The 18718-nt window shown below is 40.7% G+C and overlaps 1 protein-coding gene across 7 annotated transcripts in view; it reads left to right on the plus strand.

Annotated features, from left to right (window-relative positions):
- Nucleotides 1-18718, plus strand: part of OSBPL8 (oxysterol binding protein like 8) — a 193954-nt gene that overhangs the window by 63887 nt on the left and 111349 nt on the right. For 3 of the 7 annotated variants that reach the window (XM_074942004.1, XM_074942006.1, XM_074942005.1), the window contains exons 3-5: nt 14924-14960; nt 15993-16067; nt 18129-18173. The exons of 2 other annotated variants lie outside the window; for them this stretch is intronic. In XM_074942004.1, coding sequence (XP_074798105.1) covers nt 14924-14960; nt 15993-16067; nt 18129-18173 — 157 coding nt within the window. The remainder of the gene's footprint in view (nt 1-14923; nt 14961-15992; nt 16068-18128; nt 18174-18718) is intronic. 2 more of the 7 variants (XM_074942007.1, XM_074942008.1) reach the window with 2 other exon arrangements.

Genomic DNA, 18718 nt, shown 5'->3' on the forward strand with positions numbered 1-18718 from the left:
CACTCGGATCACATGGGAGAATTACAATGCAGCACTTCGGTGCATACTGCTATTCACACTCCCAATGTCTGAACTGCAGGGCAGAGAAGACAAGCCCTAAATCTAAAATGTTTTGAATTCTCCTCAGAAGTGATGTTAATGTTAACATTTTATTTAGTGTTAAGTACTTTTTTCCACTGTTCAGCATTGCTTGCCAGATTAATACTTACAATAGCAATTAAGTTTGACAAATGTGTACCTTGATTATAGGCGGAGTGTGAAGTATCATTTTCATGTTTCTATTTTTTACCACAGCTATTGTGTTAGAAGTGTTTTTCAAACTGTCAGCACAATTAAAAGTTTCTCTTTTGGGGCCAAACCTTATCTAAGTACAGTATCTAATTTCTTAGACTACTATACATTTTAGTTTAACATTGCCTGAAGCTTTTGATTTGCTTAAAGTATTTGAAAATCAATACAGAAATATTACTCCTGCATTTAGGATCAGTACAATATTTCATTTCCTTCTTAGTTTTGAAAATCCTTTATGCACAAATACCCAACATCTTACAGGTTTTGTATTTTTGAAAGCTTTCCTTCCAGAGGAGTATGAATAGGACTGCCAGCCCTCCCGGATTGGCTGGGAGTCTCGGAATCGGGCTCAATCTCCTGGAGGCTACTGAAGCCAATCTGGAATATTTTAGGCCGCTAAAAGTCTGGCGGCGCATTGGGGCTAAGGCAAGCTCCCTATGTGCCATGGCGCTCTGCATGGTTCCCAGAAGTGACTGGCATGTCCAGTTAGGCACAGGGGCGTCCAGGGGATTTCTGTGCATTGCCCCTGCCCCGAGTGCCAACTCCGCAGCTCCCCGTGGCTGGGAACTGTGGCCAATGGGAGCTGCGGGGGCAGTGCCTGTAGGCAGGGGCAGCATGCGGAGCTGACAGGCCGCCCCTGAGCCTCGGAGCTGGACTTGCTGACTGCTTCGCAGAAGCCGCCCGAGGTAAGTGTAGCCCGACCAGAGCCCGCCCCGCACGCCCTCCTGCACACACCCCAATCTCCTGCCCCAGCCCTGATCCCCCTCCTGCACACAAACTTCCTCCCAGAGCCTGCACCCCAAACTCCCTCCTGCACCCCAGCCTGACCCAGCTGTGAGCCCCCTCCCAGAGCCGGCACCCCAACGCCCTGCCGCAGGCTCAGCCTGGAGCCTCCTCCTATACTCCGAACTCCTTGGCCCCACCCCCGAGCCCAGAGCTTGCACCCCCTCAGTACCCCAATACCCTGCCTGAGCCCGGTGAAAGTGAGTGAGGGTGGGAGAGAGCGAGTGAAGGAGGGAGGGGGGGTGGGACAGGTGTGGGGCAATGGTTTTTGGGTTTGTGTAATTAGACAGTATGACTAATATGACAAGCAAGTGTGGATAGTCTAAACTTGAATTTATCCACTAGAGCCCCAAAAGAGAGGAAACTTGCTGAAGTATACAGTATCACTGTGTAATATTGAAGGGTTTGAGTAGTGGGAGCCAGAAGTAATAAGGGCTTTTAAAAAAAATTCCTTCATTTAATCTTGGTGTGCTGTGACCTGGTTGCTTTTGTTCTAGTATTGGGGGAAATAAATGATGACTTAAATTTTCTGTTGCCCGAGTCACATAGTACTGTATTTCCCTTCTTCAGCCTGGAGAGAATTCTGCCTCTGTACAGAAACGCTGGACTGCCATGGTGCTCTAAATTGTAAGAAGGCTGAACTACTGAGCTTTTCATAGGCTTTTGTAGCTTCCTGTGACTTTCATATTTTCTGAAATCTGTGGGTTACTCACAGGATCCAAGCTCAGGCTGGCCTTCAATTGATGCATGTATTGACTAGGATTCTGTTCATTCACATTGGGATGTATAATCTAGAGCAGATGTTCCCACATTGGGGTCAATGGGAGGCTTACTGGCTGGTTTACATTGTGCTGGCTATTCTTTTTTAAGCTGAGAAGAACAGGAGGTGGGGGGGTACAATCATATAAGAACATAAACATGCAGTGTGATTCCTTTTCTTCAAAAGATGAGCCATTATTGGAGTAAAGATGACCAAAAAAATATTGCCTAATATTACTTTCCCGCCTAAGCAATAGCTGTCGTTACCAGAGTGGGAAGTGATCAGTGTGATCACAAATGTGAGTGGGAAAGTAGCTCATGACTCCATTTCTTTTAATATTTCGTGTATACTGTGAGCGTTTGAACTCTCCAGCTCTACAGTTCATGCCCTCCCCTCTGCTGGTGAGGGAGGAGATCTTGGAGTAGGACTGGTGGCAGGATCGCACTCATGCTCTGCTGTTGGTCCATAGCAGAAGACATCTCATGTCATCCACCTAGACTCAATTGCTGGGTTGGTAGAGAGCAAACAGTAGGCTGTACACTTTTGTGGCTTTTAGAGTATGGCTTTCTTGTCCAATTAATGTCAATGTTTGTTCTGTGCATGCATTTGGAAAATGGGGAAGCTCAAAAGAGCTAGTAATTTAGTTAGAAAAAAGCACCTTTACTAACTCTCCTAGCTGTTCTGGTGATGCAGTTCTCAAACTCTCAACTTCAATTCTTGCTTCAGAATAGTTTGGTTGTAGCTTGTGTATTTGGGTGGTGGTATTGAAATGCATGATCAAGAGGGCACAATAATATCAGTTTTTCATATGTGAATCTTGTTTCAATTTTGGAACCCTTGGAAACTTTTTTTTTTCCTTTTGTTTATCTCAAGCTTTGTTCATGGAACTGCAGAGAAATATCTTTAACTTCTCTTCCCGTAAAGTAACTTGGTGCCTCTGGAGTAGAGTTGGGGGTTCTGGGAGCTGTTGTCCAAAAGCCTGAACTGTGATTTTGCATGACTCATGAGATGTGTTAACTCCTGTGTGTGGATTGGCTGAGCTTGGTTTTAGAAATGAATTTTAAAAGTAGGAAATGTTAGTATAAAGGGTTTTTTTTTTTAAGCATGTCTCAAAAGACATGAGATACACTGAGACTCTGCTGTTGTGCAACCAACGAAGTTAGTATGTTTTAAACATCTTAATCTTCTGTTCTCAATGATGTGTTTTATTTCGCACCTTCTTTTCCCTTTTTGTGGGTGATTTAAATGGATTCTAATCTGAGCATTCTCTAGCTATATTTTGAGTGTTTAGATGAAGATTAGGTGGTGGTGCCTTCAGAAGTTGGAATACTGCTCGGCCAAAACTTGCCTATGATCATTAAAATTCAATCAGCTGAAATCCTTCCCAATTCTGAACTTTTTTGTTAGTGGTATTAATAGTAGCACCTGGGGTCCCACATACAGATTGAGGCCCTGTTGTGCTAAGCGCTTCACATACACCTAATAAGACAATACCTGCCCTGAAAAGCATACAAACTAAATAGATCCAGGGTGGGGAAAAAGGAAGTATTATTCCCATTTTACATACAGAAGAACTGAGGTACAGATGACTTGTTCAGGGTCATTCTTCCTCTTTCTTTCTCTCCTTGTAGTTTTTTCTTGTAGAGCCATAGGTTCATTATTGCAATTATGCAACAACTGCAGCATAATATAATGTTCTCCAGGTCACATGCAGATATTGTGTGCTATGTGTAAACTGACCTCTCAGAGTAGGGTTATTGTGTTATAATTTGAAATACACTGACAAAGATTTAGCAGTGGTCCATTGCAATGATGGTATAATTTACTCAGCAGGTGAGAGATTGTGGGAGGGAATTACACTGTGGTAGAATATTGTTGAATGATAGATAAAATAATAAAAATGATCATCCAACAAAAATAACAGGGATTTTATTTACACTGGAACAAACAGAACTGGACTCCACGTACTTACAATAATGTTTAATATATGAAGTATATAATTAAAAACCTGATTCAAATACCCACACACATGCACATGTGTGTTCAAATGCACGCGCATACTAACTTACTGCTAAGTCTACTTAACTAAATATAACCCTCTAAATAAAAAAAAAAATCTCTCTCTCTCTGCACAGGCTATTATCTTATAGGTTGTTGTTATTTTTAGTTCAAGGTTCCCGTTTCCCCAAATATCTCACAGGGTATTGTCTTACATCAAAGTCAGTCTCCGAGTCTCAAGCACCTCTTGTGACTTCCTGAAGAGATGGTCTTGACTCCAGTGATGCTTGCTTGCTAGGGTGCATGTTAGACCAGACCCACTGGATCTGAAGGACCTTTGGTTCTCCTGTTCTGGATATCTGGAACAACATGAATCAATGATAGGAATGACTAGATCCAATGATCAGGAACATAAAGGAATGGATGCTCAAGAACACGCGATTAAACATGGACTGACTTGACCAGCCAGCTTTAAACTGACTGGATCCTTTCCTGCACATCTGTCTGTCCTGCCCAATCTCAGCCTCTCCGGGACTGAGAGAAACTGATAGTAAGTGGTTTCTCTATGACACTCTGGCTGTCCTCTCCCCTCACCCTGTTTCTCTCGGGTTACTCACAGTTTCTCTCAGACTCTCCCTCAGGTTCTCCCCATCTGCCTCTGTCCCTCAAATGTTCCCCCCTCTTCTCCTCCATCACTTCCCCTCCCCCTGAGGGGAGGTGCCACCTCCTCCCACTTTTGCAGAGGGAGCACCACCTCTTCTCCATAGAACAATGACAGTGCATTCACCCTATATCATATGTCCCCATACAAGGTTGAGTCCCTTAATCTTAATTACATATGCTTTAATTGTAAGAAACATAACTTCCAATATTTCTAAGATGACATCAGAAGTGATCCTCCATCCCTAGCTGCCATTCTGTTGGGCCTTTATGCTGCCAATGTCAAACTGTATAATGCATCTTGGAGTGCACAGACTTGGAATTTAATACAATTTATTAATTAAAAAACCAAGTATCCAAATATCCTGGTTTACACTAGCCTCTTTTTCCTAAACTTCCCACTGTTTCAGCTTCCCTGGCAGTAGCAGTAGTGGGAGTGTCAATATAGGTAAGAGACTGGTAATCAGTTGTGTCTTTATCACCATCTTGTGTAGACCTGCTATGACCATAATTGGCCCACATGGTGGTAAAAGTGCTTTCAGTCACAGGCCATCATAATACTGGTGGAGCTGAAGTGGAGCTAGGAATAGCAGGAATTATTTTGGAGGAAAAGGCTACTGTTGACATGGTATGTTTTGAATGTGCAATCAATAGAGGGAATCTAAAACACATGCACTATGTACTGGGTGCTGAGAAATTAATGGACTAAATTCACATGTATAATTCTAGTTTAAACTCTGATCTAGGCATGAGTTCTACTTGATAAATCATTCCCACTTTTGTTCTTGTTTTGTTTTTGATTTTTCGCTCCTACGGCTGAGTTGGTTATCCTACTCTGTCCGTGTTTCATTTGGTTTTGAGTAAGAACAAGGTCATATTTGTTTAGGGACAGATTCAGTCTTAAGAACCTCCCTTCCTCTGTATATTCTAGAGTCCCTGTAACTATCTGCAAGGCTTTTCTGCTTAAGACAATTTAATCTTTGACCATTATGATATTTTATTCATCTTTGCCTTTTTGAGGTATACGTTTTTCCTTTTGACAGGGTGGCTGTATCTCTGAACAACTTTATTTCTGCATTGTTCAAACATAAATATGATTCTGGCCCCAAAATGTAGTTTAAGTGATAATGAAAAGGGAACTTGCTGATGGTGTGGGAATGGGAAGAAAGTGTAATTTCCATGGTAGCAGATGTTTTGCTGCTTGTCTTTATTCTAAAAAAAAAAAATTATCTATTTTTAGGAACAGCAATGGGAGCAGATAATTCCAAATCAGAGAAGGTGACGAAAGGCTAACTGAAAAGTAAGATCTGAGGAGGAATTGGGAGTAGAGCGAGACTTCTTGGCATATAGGGAGAGGATGTTTGGGCATGGAAAGACATATTATTGCAAGTATGAAGGAGATAAAGTGAAAGTGGTTGGCGTAGAGGCCTTAGAGATGGAAGAAGATAAGAGGTGATAGCCAGGCAGGTGGGGGCAGATCTTAAAGCCTTCAAGTTGAACAGAGTTTACAGGTTGATGTGGAAAGAAATCAGTGATCAGATTTAAGGGAAAGGTGACACCGTTGAAAGTGGTGTGAGACAGATGATTTTAGATTTGATATTTTTGGAGAAATGAAAAGGGTGGTGAGGAGGAGCCTACACAAGTCCAGTCTTGTGTGCACCCTTAAAAGTAGTGGATACCTTGAATTGTGTGAAGATTGAATGTAAGAGGTTAGGGACAGTAATGTGCGGAGTATCTAACTGTAGATGAGTTATTTGTTTAAAAACTTCTAAGAGGGTGAAGGGGAGGCAAGACATATTTTTGATGTTCATGGCACTTTTCTTTTAAATATTGACAGGAACCTGTTATTCATCATCTAGTACACAAATGTATAATTTGCACGGTAGGTAAAAGGTTTTTAAAATAAAACAAGAATGTTTTAGTTCTGACTAGAAAACTGTTCATCTGTTAATTATTTGTATTGTATATTTTTGTTGCTCTAAAGCAGAAAGCTATCTTAATATTGCCTCTGTAGAACTGTGAACCAGTAATATAGCTTTGGTTCTTCTTTGTTGTCTAACAACTTCTTGGGTTGCATTTTCATATGTAGCTCTTATGGAAGCAATGAAGTGTGGTGAAGTATCTCTAATATTACTACTTTCCCCTCCCCACTGTGCCCCTCTACTTGAAATTGTTAGTATATTGGTCAAATGAAACAGTTCTACAAACTTTGTGATTATATTTGTCAAACTGAAAGAACTTCAGAAAACCTTGTAACTGTTCTTCTTGGGCTATTGACGAGCTATACAGAGAATCTGAAAGTCTGGACACACTCTCAAGGGAGCGTACAACCTAAATTATATCAAAATGTAATCTTATTGCTGACTGGAAGAGCTGTTTAGGACAGGAACATTTGTTTTATGTACATAAAGCCATTCTATGAAAAGAACAAAACTTTTAGCAAAACTGTTTGCTGCATTTGCAACTGTGTTGTGTATGAAATGTAAGCTTTTTTTTTACCAATCTTTGATTTGTACAATAGGTGAAACTTAGTGTTACACTGTTATTTTAATGTTCAACTGTGGGTTCTTCGTTATTTGTATTCAAGTTGTATAATCAGCTCTTTGGACAGTTATTGGTCTATCATGAAAAAGCAGTAGCTTTTCCATAGAGGCTACAGTTATGTTACTGTTTTAAAGCCATATTTTGCTGTCTTGCTAAAATCTGTTAAGTCAACTAAGTCTGAAAATCGGTAAAAACAAGTCTTGAGCTTCTTTACAAAATATACCAAAATTTAGGTCTTGTGAACAAGGGGGTTTCTGACAGAGGTCACCACACAAAAAAGATATTTTCAAAGTTGCAAAAGCTTTCTAACACTTTTTTTCCCCTTAATAAAAATAGAAGGTCGGGGGGGAGGGACATGAACTTAGTTTACCAAACTCTCCTAGGCAAGATTTTTAATCCGTGATACCAAAATTTAGTTGCATGAAACATGAAGCATTAAGTCTTGCAGCTCCAAAAAGAGGAAAATGCTAAAGATAACCAGGTTCCTGTGAATTCATAAGGGTACAACAGAAATCCTAAATTTTCATTTATAAAATCTGAGGTGAGCATCCTGCCTTCTCCCCTGCAGAGAGAGCTCAAAATATAACAGGATTCTAGGGAGGGTTGTTACTGGGAAAAAGGGCTCATAAGTGAGGCTGCTTGACAGGCTGTGTTAGTGGCTGAGACACAGAAGGAAGTGATCTCAGAAGTGGTGGCAATCAGGAGGAGATTGCAATTATGGGGAAGACGAGCTGTGGGCCAGGAGGGCAGGCGCTGCTGCCATCCCCCAAACAGCTGCAGCTCCGATGATTGTTGCTTTCTGGATTTGCAGACTGGATTGGAGGTGAGCAGGAGTACTTTGGAGGAAAGTGGGTTTTTCCTAGAATGTATAGAGGGACTGCCATGGGTAGACAAGTCTGTAGGAAGTTAGTGAGCCCCTAGCTTTTTTGCTGCCTAATCATATGTCACTACTTTAAACTAAGGAAGTTCACCAGGCAGACTTTAAGGTGGAGTTATGATTGTGGCCACACAAAGCTACCCATAGTCATTGTGCTCTTCCTGAATGTGGGAGCTTAAATGCCTAAATTCTGATACTAGAAAACCAGGAAATTTACAGATAAGGGTACTGTGTCCTCCAATATCTCTTACAAGAATGTTAGGTACAACTTTAAAAAGAAGTTTTCAGTGTGTACTTGTTCTGTTACTATTAGAAATTCATGGCCCACTTTGCTGATACAAATAAAAGGGTTTACCCCAAGACTCCATGGAAAAGAGCCCCTTGCAGGAGGTGCAGAGCCTGTTCTTCTTGCTTTCCACAGGAGACCCTGGCAACAGGGATGGGATAGAGTGGCTAGAGGATCAGCACTGAGATAAATTCCATTGTCACTCTTCAAGTCTTATCAGTCCAGCATTTTTTTGTAACCATTAAAGGTCAAATAATAGAAATGGTTTATAAACATTGACCTACATATGCTATTTAAATCAGTCTGAGAAATTAGTAAATACAGTTTGGGATGATCACTTAGGTTCAGGTTCAGGTCTGGTGGTAAGGTTTTGATATATATGCACAGAAGACTACAATTACAACACCATGAAATTTCAGATTTAAATATCTGAAATCATCATGACATTTATGATTTTTAAAATCCCATGACTGTGAAATTGACCAAAATAGACTAAATTTGGTAATAAACAGTAGTTTGCAAAAATAGCCTTAATTATTGCCTTCTGACAGTGAGATGATCTTTTTTAAAATAAATCCTTTAACAATCTGGTTGTGTAAAATTTTCAAAAGCAGCTAAATCCTACTGGAAGTCCAATGGGACTTAATCACCTGAGTGACTCAGGTGCTTTTGAAACTTTTACCCTTGGTCTTTATCTTTCTGTTATATACAGGCAACATAATATCCATAGTCCACGAAGAAAAAACAATTAAGTTTACATAGGTATGTGTGCTTAATCATGAGCAGTTTAGGTGAACAAACAGCAACTTAACACTGAGCTTAAAAAAAGGGTCTTATTTATAACAAGTGTATATATTAAACTTATTTTAATGTTTTTTCTAAAGACTCCAGCTACACCTATTAAAGAGGTGCCTGTTTCCATCCTTATATGGTGTAGCCATTCTGTTTTTCCCATGGGATGTAGGGTAAACTTTTTTGGCTACTTCGTCCAGAAACCTAGTTGATATTTCCTGCAAAAGAACTTCATCAAAGACATAATCTCTGGATCCCTGAGGGCTCAAGCTTTCCCCTCTTTCCTCGTGTGTCTGTTCCAGAATATGGTGACCTTTTACAGCTTTTCAAGTGGGAGAATTAGATTCTATATATACAAATCCGCCTCCTCTGATTTTATGTGCAGGGGTGGGACTGAAAATACATATGGGCAATCAAGTTTTCTGAAGTAGTTTTTAAGATATTAAAAACTATCATTGTACACCTTATTCATATGCAAACTTGCACCGGTTTGATTAATTAAACATACATTTTTTAACCAATTTAGGTAAACCTTTTCAAGTTTGCATAGAAATAAGGTGTAGAATGATAGTTTAAATGGGTTTTTTAAGATATTCAGAACTAAGGATTATTAAAGCCATTTTCCAACAGTTCTATTAGACTCTCTGTTGGTTTAGTTTGTTTTTCTCTTACAGAAAACTTCGACTTTTCATTAAACCCCCCCCCCCCCCAACAAATCAGGTTTTAGTTCAAATCTCTAAACATACATAGAAAGAAGAGACTGTGGATCATGTTTAGTTGAAACCCCAGTTTTCTGGTTGAATAAGTTTTTGACTGAAAATTTTCAAGCAGCCTTAATATCAATACACAAAGTTGTACTAGTTTAAATAACTTGTTTTAACTGATACATATATGTATGAGGACAAGTCTTTAGTAGGTGAATTCGTATGCAGACATAAAATATTTTTAAAACAAATGTTTGGTACTTGGACATTTGTGTTACTGGCTAGTATTTGAATTCAGGATCACTTGCCCCTGCAACAGTTGAACATTACAGGTATCCTAAAGTAGTCTTTAGACTGCCACTTTTCTGTATTGTTTTAGCAGATACTCAATCTTCTTTTGCAGGAAAAATCCCTGACAGTATGTCCTGACAGGCTTAAAATCTTTCCTTTCAGTTTTTAAAATGAAAAGGAGTACTTGTGGCACCATAGAGACTAACCAATTTATTTGAGCATGAGCTTTCGTGAGCTACAGCTCACTTCATTGGATGCGCTGTAGCTCACGAAAGCTCATGCTCAAATAAATTGCTTAGTCTCTAAGGTGCCACAAGTACTCCTTTTCTTTTTGCGAATACAGACTAACACGGCTGTTACTCTGAAACCAGTTTTTAAAATGTCATTCTTAAGGTAACATGTATATTCTGTCAATGATTTGTGATAGTTTAGTATATAATTTAAAATTTAGTTTATAGTACATATTAAATTGTTCAGTTCTTTTTCTATTCTTTTTCCATCAAGAGCTTAGGGTTTATGTTTCTGTTATTTATCCTGATCACAAATGCATCAAACCAGAACGTAATTTCACATAACAAAACAGGTAGTAGGTCTAATTTTAGGCTTACCCTTTAAAATGAGTTTAAACCTGAAGGAACGACTATCTAAAGACTTTCTTGTGTGTAATCAGAGTTATGGTTGCTGTCTCTAGTGACAGTTTTTTCTGATTTTTGCTCCTTTTAAACTTGCAAAGCCAAAACAGCAGTAGGAGAAGAAGATGGATTCTGTTTCATCTTGTGTATTAACAGAAGTGCTCAACATGAGCAAATTCAGTGAAGGTGGTGGGACTTGCACAGGTGTTAGAGGGGCCTAATTTGACCACTAAAAGCTTTTTTTACTGGTGACCATGTGAGAGAAAACCAAGCTTGACTCTGAGTGTAGGTTGTTTGCAGAGATGGTAGTTTAAAAAATAATAATAATAAATCAAATGAGCATGTTTACTATAGAAATCATGGAGAGAAAATAACAGAATCCCTGGTGCTATTTTATTCACTTCTCCGAGTAAACCCTGTCAATTTAGGTAAAAGTCTGTCCTGACATTTTATCCCTTTAGGAGACTTGTTACTGCAAATAACATATTTCAGTATGGACTCCAGATGATACAGATGACACATGAAGGATTCTATGAAGTAAACAGAGGTCTCTTGTATCCAGAATAGATCCTGAAAAGAGGTTATCTTCAGTTAAGACTCTAGATTACAAATATATACTTTTGTATTGTTCAGTGTAGATGCACTGTATCTATAGTTCAGGCTGGTGCTTGGGCAGCGTGGAATCCAATCTATCAGTATAAATACTGTGTTTATTGGTGAAGATCAGGAACAGAGTTAGACTTGTGTTTCATCCTATAGCATGGGAGCTCTTTGTATCAGTCCAAGGGTTAACCACACAGTGCTAAAATATTTCTATAAAAGGCATTAGTCATCTTAGGTGACCAGCTCTCCTGCTCCATGCTGTATAATTCTAATGTTGTTACTTGGTCAAGACAGTACTTGAGAGGTAGTTAGTGGTGTAAAGACTGCTGCTGTGCTTTTTCACTGTGTATTTCACCACTATGAGAGTACAGACCATCCACAGGGGTTCTCACAACAAATTTTTTGGTGGCCTCTGTGTGCGGCCACCAGCTCTTGCTGGTGGCCACACTGACACTTTCTCCTAAAATACTTTATTAACTTTAGGAAAAACAAATAAATAGCACATATACACATCCGCATCATTGTAATTTATTCATGTAAGTTTTTTTTCCCCCAGACTCAATAAAAATATTACTGTGTGAAGTGATACTTGCATGTTAATATCACTTTTCTCAGCAAGTCCCAGGACAAATTACGCCCTGGATGGGGGACAGGAGGGGACTGGAAGTGGAGGCAGTGGAGGCCCGGGGCTGTGGAGGGGTAGAGTCTGGGACAGGAAGGCAGTGGGGTCCAGGAGTGATGGGGTGTGGGGGCATGGATGTGGAGCCCAGAGAAAGGAGGGTGGCTGGTGAGCCCCGCAGTTGCGCAGCTGGAGCCAGGGGTTGGCGCCCACCTCTGTGCAGCCAGGTGTCGGTGCCCACAGCCAGAGCCTGGAGCTGGGGGCAGGAGCTGCACAGCTGAGGAGGGGGCCAGTGCCTGTGCCCGGAGCAGGAGCTGCATGGCCGGGACAGGGAGTTGAAGCTCAGGGACAGTGCCAACTGCCAGGATGCTGAAGCTAGCACCTGCTGCCACATGCCCGGGGATCGGCGCACGCCCGGGGCCAGTGCTTGCTGCCACGTGCCTGGGTATCAGTGCCCACTGCCACGTGGCTGGGACTATGAGTCAGCGGCCAGGTCTGGGGGTTGGAGCACGTGACTGGGGCTCGGTGCCCAGGGCCAGCTGCCGCTGGGTCAGGGATCGGTGCCCGGGGCCAGCACTGTGTGGCCAGAGACAGGGATTGGAGCCTGCTGCTGCGTGGCCAGGGGTTGGAGCCTGAACTGAAGCCCCATGGCCAAAGGCCAGGGCTGCGTGGCCAGAGCTGGGAGTTAGCGCCTGAAGCCTCATGGCTGGAGCCCTGGTCCGCGCAGCCAGGCTCCCTAAGTCCCCGCCTCTGGAGCCTGCCTCCCAACTACCCCAGGGCTGAAGCCTGAGCCTCATTGTCCCCCCCGGGTAGAGAACTCCTTGTACTCCTGCAGTGTTGTACCCCACCTGTTTCCAGGGGCCATGCAGGGCTGTGCATCCAGGAGGAACAGAGAAGGAAGGGGGAGGGGCAGATGCTTTGCGCCCCCCCCCCCCCAAATCACCGCTCAGGAAGCTGTTGTGGCTGCATGGAAACCCCCTGGTTGCCATATTTGAGAAACGCTGATTGATTAAGAAGCTTAAGTTGCAGAATCCTCTCATTGCTGTATGTTTGTTCATTAGTACTTTGTTTCCCATCGCTCCCAACTCCCTCTTTTGCTTTAAAGCTCTTAGTGTGAACTAGCAGATGCAGCAGAGTGGTGCTGATCAGGAAAGGCTTGGTGTTCTGACTCATTATCAGACTGAATTAATTCTTACACCGTTGCTCTAATACTGCATGCCTCTCTGCTGTTCTGTTGCCCTTGGCACTTTCTCAAATCTAAAAACAGTAAGGTAATATAATCCCATTTGCGATAACAACATGTATTATGTTCCCATTTTAGGTATGCTATCGTACTGTATTAAGCAGTTAAAGAGAAACTGACTTGATATATGTCTAGTTTTTAAAAAATGAGTTTGATACTACTTCAGTCCCCAAGTTTCCTTTAACTTCTGGGGGTTTCACACTCACATTCCCCTATTTAAAAACATGTTCTTTCTCTCACCTGATACTCTATGAAGGATCCAGGCAAACAGGGTGAAACTAACTGCCTGATTAAACAGGAAAAACTGAAATGGACTATACAGAATGTGCTTCCAAATGGGCCCGGTAAACAAACTGAAGAATTTGAAGTTTTCTTTTTTTACTGATCTTGTTACAATAGTAACGATATTTTTTGAACTGAGTATTAACCTCTCCAATTGGCACAGGAACCCCCATCGCTAACTAGGGACGTAGCCATGTTCTCCAGGAGGCAAGAGACTCCTTCTGATACACCCTCACAGACTTGAGAGCTTCTGGGGGTGACATGGGCTCATTTTTGCTGACATGGAGGCAAACCTGATACCCTTTTTAAAATATGGCTAGAGTTTGCCATTGGCAGTGAACATTGGGTAGGGTTCTGGTTGTGCTTTCCAAAGCATTGGATTTTATACTTTTTTTTTTTTTATTTGAAAAAAGTTAGTCAGATGTGCAACAGTGCTGTTTAAATCATGCACACAAAACTAGACTAGGAAAGAGCTAAAATTGAAAAGATAAACTATAGTTTAGCAGAGGAGCAATTGGGGATATCTTTTCCCCAATAGCGGGCATGTCACTATGCTTGTTTTATCCTTTGATCCCACCATTTATGTCTCTTTTAAAATGGTAAGCACTTGGGGTCAGGGATGGATCATATCTTATATCTATACAGCACCCAGCCGAAGGGGTCCTGATCCTGACTGGGGCTTTGGATACGAATGGAATATAAATGATTAATAATACAAGTCAAATTACCCCCCATCCCCAAAAAAGTGAGGTGGGGAGGGCTGTTACTTTATAACTACTCCATCCTCCTGCAGTGATTACAACGATATATAATTCAGTGGAGACTTAGGTGGGGGGAAATTTGTGTTACAGCTTACAGTTCTTTGGAGATGCACGGACACAATGCTTCTTGTTTAACTCTTGTTTCCATTGTTTGTCTTGTTTCCTACACAGGAAAAATATGCTGTGTGATGGGTACCTGTGCTTACTGAACTAAAACACTGAGGCTTCTAAAATAATAATTTTGCATCAGTGATTATGCTTGGATGCATCATACTAGTGGGTGCTGCACATTTAATGAGCTTTTAGGAATGTTTGTGTTTGCATGTACAATTTGAGAAAAACGATCTGTTGTTTTAGGTGGATTGTCCTAGAATACGAACTCTTTCATAGGACGTTGTGGTTTTCTGAAACAAACTTAACTATAGATCTTGAGACATGTTCTGTTGTAATGAGAATTCTAAATTGCTGAACATCTTTCAGAAGACCTACTTTTGCCTATCTAAAAAGGGATATTAGCTGCTCACTAACTGTATCCAAGCTAATAATGGCTTCCTAGAGGCATATTTGTCAGTTTTGTTGCTTCAACGTTGTTTTGTTTCTGAACTGTTAAGTCCTTTTGAAGTCTTCCCTTAATATTGATGTGCATGTTGTATTTTAGTGATAAACTAACTCTGTTTTCGTTGTGCTTCCTCTTTCCTTTTGCTGCTGTTGCTGACGTCTCTGCGCATTTTGCTTCTTCCTGGCCTGGACTTTTTTTGTTCGCTGTTCTTCGTTCTCCAATTACATTGCACTTGCAGAATCATGGTGAGATCAAAGACTCTCATGGACCATCAAGTAAGTGACTAACTTCTTCTATAGGATGTTTGGGCATATTAGGCAAGGTCACCATCTTCTTGTGTGAGCACATGGGCCAGTGGACATAACACTAGGTCATGTGTGTCATGACCTAACTGAAGAACTGAGATAACAAGGACAACAACTGTTAGAGAAATACTTTATTCTGCTTGTTGATCTTGTTCGTAGGTATTTGGTAAATTTTAAAAAAATCCCACAATTCATAGGAAGTGTTCTTCTTCAGTCATGGCTAGAAAAATACGAATCCTTTGAACAATCCATCTGGAGTTCTGAAGTTAAAATGGAAATATTTGTCACTTGAAAAGAAAGGACTGTCTTTTCACTCTGTTTATAGAGTGCCTAACACAGCTGGGCTCTAATCTGAGTTGGGGCCTCCAAGTGCTACCGTAATATAAACAATAAAAAGGACAGGTAGAAGCAGCTTGTTTTATTTTAAGCTAGTACAGTGATAGGGCAGTGTTTGCTTTCAGTACCTTGTTGTCCAATTAGTTTTAATAAAAAGCCCTCTCACATCCTGAAGTGTGAATAAAAAGAGGTATCCCAACATGCAAGGGAGACTAGTTTGGATGCATTATTACTAAAATACCATTTAATAAAAAGCCATTGACCTATGGGAATGCTAATGTTAGAAAATTTTCAAATCAGTTTGGGGTTTTGTATATTGCTTTTTTCTTCAAACTGTTAAAGTGAAATGAAGTAAGTTATCTACTGCTGAAAACGATTTGCAAATACTGTTATCATCTGTCACATGCACATGGGTAGGTCAGTTTTAATTTAGTTTAAGGTGTTAGATGTACTTTCTTTTTTACCGTGGTGCTGCCTTTCTGTTCCTCACAGAATTTTATTTTTAGTTCTTGTAGCAGCACCAGCTCACTATTCTGGTCATGGGCTAACTGCTGCCTCAGTTTCTCTTTACTCAGTCTGGTTCTCCCAATTTTGTAGCCTGGTTTAGTTGCTGTGGTGACTTGGCCCTCCGGCTAAATCATTAAAGAAAAATTTCATTCTTTCCAGGGTATCCAAGTCCAAATAAACACAAAACAGAATCTTCCGCCAGTCTCAAGCTAGGCCCACCCCTCCTTCCTAAAGGTCAGTCTTCTCATCTGATCTTTTCCTGGGCTTTTTTGAGTCTTGCCTTACTGTCTACCAACAGCAACTCCCAGGGCTTTTTACTAGGATTCACCATTCTCTGTCTTGAGTCTCTCCCCTGGCTTCTGCTTTCTCTCCATCCCACAATGCCTGCTTTAGCCCCAGGACCTGCTTGTCATGCAACTTTGCTTATTTTGTCCAGGGGTTGGGGAATGCAAGCTAAGATGGGTTGGACCGGTTAAAGGACCAGTCATCCTGGGACAGTTCTTGTATGATTCATAGATTTCAGGGGCACAAAGGGCCATTGTGATCATCTAGTCTGATCTCCTATGTGACACTTCCCCAAAATCCATCCTAGAGCATGTCTTTTAGAAAAACATCCGATCTTGATTTAAAAAGTGTTAGAGAGAATCCACCGTGACTCTTGGTAAATAAGAGGGCTGGAACTGGCAATGAAAGTTCCCAGCAAAGCTTCCACATGACAGACTGGAGACCTTGAGAGTGTTGAATCCTCTAAAGTTTCTGTTTTTGAAGGGGTTTTGAAAAAAACCATCTTTTGAGCATGAGGTAAGAAGTTTAGATTTTCAAATCTTATTTGAGGTTTCATTGAATGTGCATTGTGAAGATATTTTGCCAGTTGTCATATCCTTTAACCTGAAGTTCAAAAGAGATGTGTTTATGTTGAGGATGGTGGTTTGGTGAGAAAAGGTGTTTCATTTCTAAGACTAACTGCCTCAAGGTGTCTGTGGGCCATGTTTTGTCATGGCTCTTTGTTGCAAGACGACAGCTCTTCAGTTAATTGCCTTGAAAGGTCTTCACTCCAGAGGCCTCTTGTAGAAAAAGGGAAGTTGCGAAACCAGAGAATGGAACACTAATTACTTTAGCTCAAATACTTTGGAGAGCCAGTAGAAATTTCTTTGAGCATAAGCTCTCGTGAGCTACAGCTCACTTCATCAGATGCATGCAGTGGATCAGTATACTTTTCCAAGCACTAGTCCAGTTTCAGTGAACACCAAGGGAAAATGAGAGGATCAGGAGCTTGCATGTAGTTCATACAGCAAATACAAACTGAAGATGAGACAAGTCTCAAATAAAGGGAAATTAGATTCTAAGGCTTGAGCCTGATTATTATAAAGGACTGTTTGGTGGCACTAAGTACTTGAGGCTTAATCTTTAAAGGACGCGTTCTAAGAAGGCGCGTACTTAAATTGCTGCTGATTAATGCATTAGGCATTTTTTTTAAGAAATTCAAATTACTGATGTCTTATTAACACTTGTTCTCTGATATTCTGTTACATCTCTAGTTTTCACTTCCCATCTCATGAGCTGCAGACAGTGGTACAAGAGATCTCTTAAAGGCTTTGATTACATGAGAATTTTATGTATTTTAAATTAAAGACTCTGCTTAATATAGGCTGGAACTGGAATGTTGTTTAAATATGGAGTTTGGGGATTCTGATATATTAGTGTTCACTGGAGTGAAGCCTTTTATATATTGAAGCATTGCAAACTCCTGTGATGTGATTTCAGTTGAGTAGCATAGTATCTGGTATTTCTCTTAAATCCTTAGTTCTTGGAGTCCTCTTTTTACTTTTTTTAATGAAAGCTGAGATTCTCATGTAAAGTAAGTTTCTAGGCCTCAGAGCTGCAAAGAAAAGCTTGAAAATGTTGAACCCTAAACCCTTAAACACCAGAAGGAAAATAAAAATAACCTAAAATGTATTTTTTTTTAAATCTCATCCTAAAAATCTTGTTTTAAAGCCAATCTCATAACTTTCCTTCGGCAGGCTGTTATGCTTTTTTGAGTGCTCAGGGTTGACAGTGCTGGGAATAGGATTTTATTGGAATCCATTGTGGCACTGAGTTTCCAATGCATTATATTAAAGATCTCTTACTATATTCTCAATATCGAAACAAATGAAATGGTAACTTGCCATTTCAGATACTTAAAATAGCTTCTACTGCAGAATCTGTGCAAATTTGACATAAAGACTCTAATTTGTAATTTTTCATTTCAATTCTTCATTTCATATCTTCTGTTATTGACTTGCTGTGAACTAGCATCCCAACAGCTGATCAGAGGCAAGTGTGAAGAAACGGAAAAAGGTAAATAAAAATGTTCTTAAAACAGAGTTGTTGGCCTAGCCTAGTGGTCTTATTGGTGTTGGAATGTTCCCTCATATGGGGATCAGAGCTTAAGACCAGAACTTAGTCTCTTACTCCTCATCTGCAAGGACCTAGGTGTGGCACTCTTCGTATCTGGTGCTGGGGCCGGAGAAGTAAGGAGAACAGTAAGTTGAAATGCTATCTGTCGAGTAGGGGGAGAGAATAATATTGTGGTGAAGGAAATTCAATTCGTAGCTCTGGCTTTGGGTGAGTTATTAAATTCAATTCGTAGACTTGCCGAATGGCTTTGGGTGAGTTATTTAATCTTGCCATGTCTGAATTCCCCATCTGTATAATGCTGTCCTATTTCACATGGATACTGTGAACATAATCCAATGTTTGAGGCGCTGGATGCGGTGGTGTCTAAGCAGGACTCAGAGTTAATTAACAAAATTGTAGTTCGAGCTCAGTTTTGAAATGCTTCCTAACATCCATTTTAGGGCCCTGAATCCTGTAGACATCATGAACTTTTTGAGTTTGAGTTG

Source organism: Natator depressus, chromosome 1 (assembly GCF_965152275.1).
Source record: "Natator depressus isolate rNatDep1 chromosome 1, rNatDep2.hap1, whole genome shotgun sequence".
Classification (NCBI taxonomy): Eukaryota; Metazoa; Chordata; order Testudines; family Cheloniidae; genus Natator; species Natator depressus.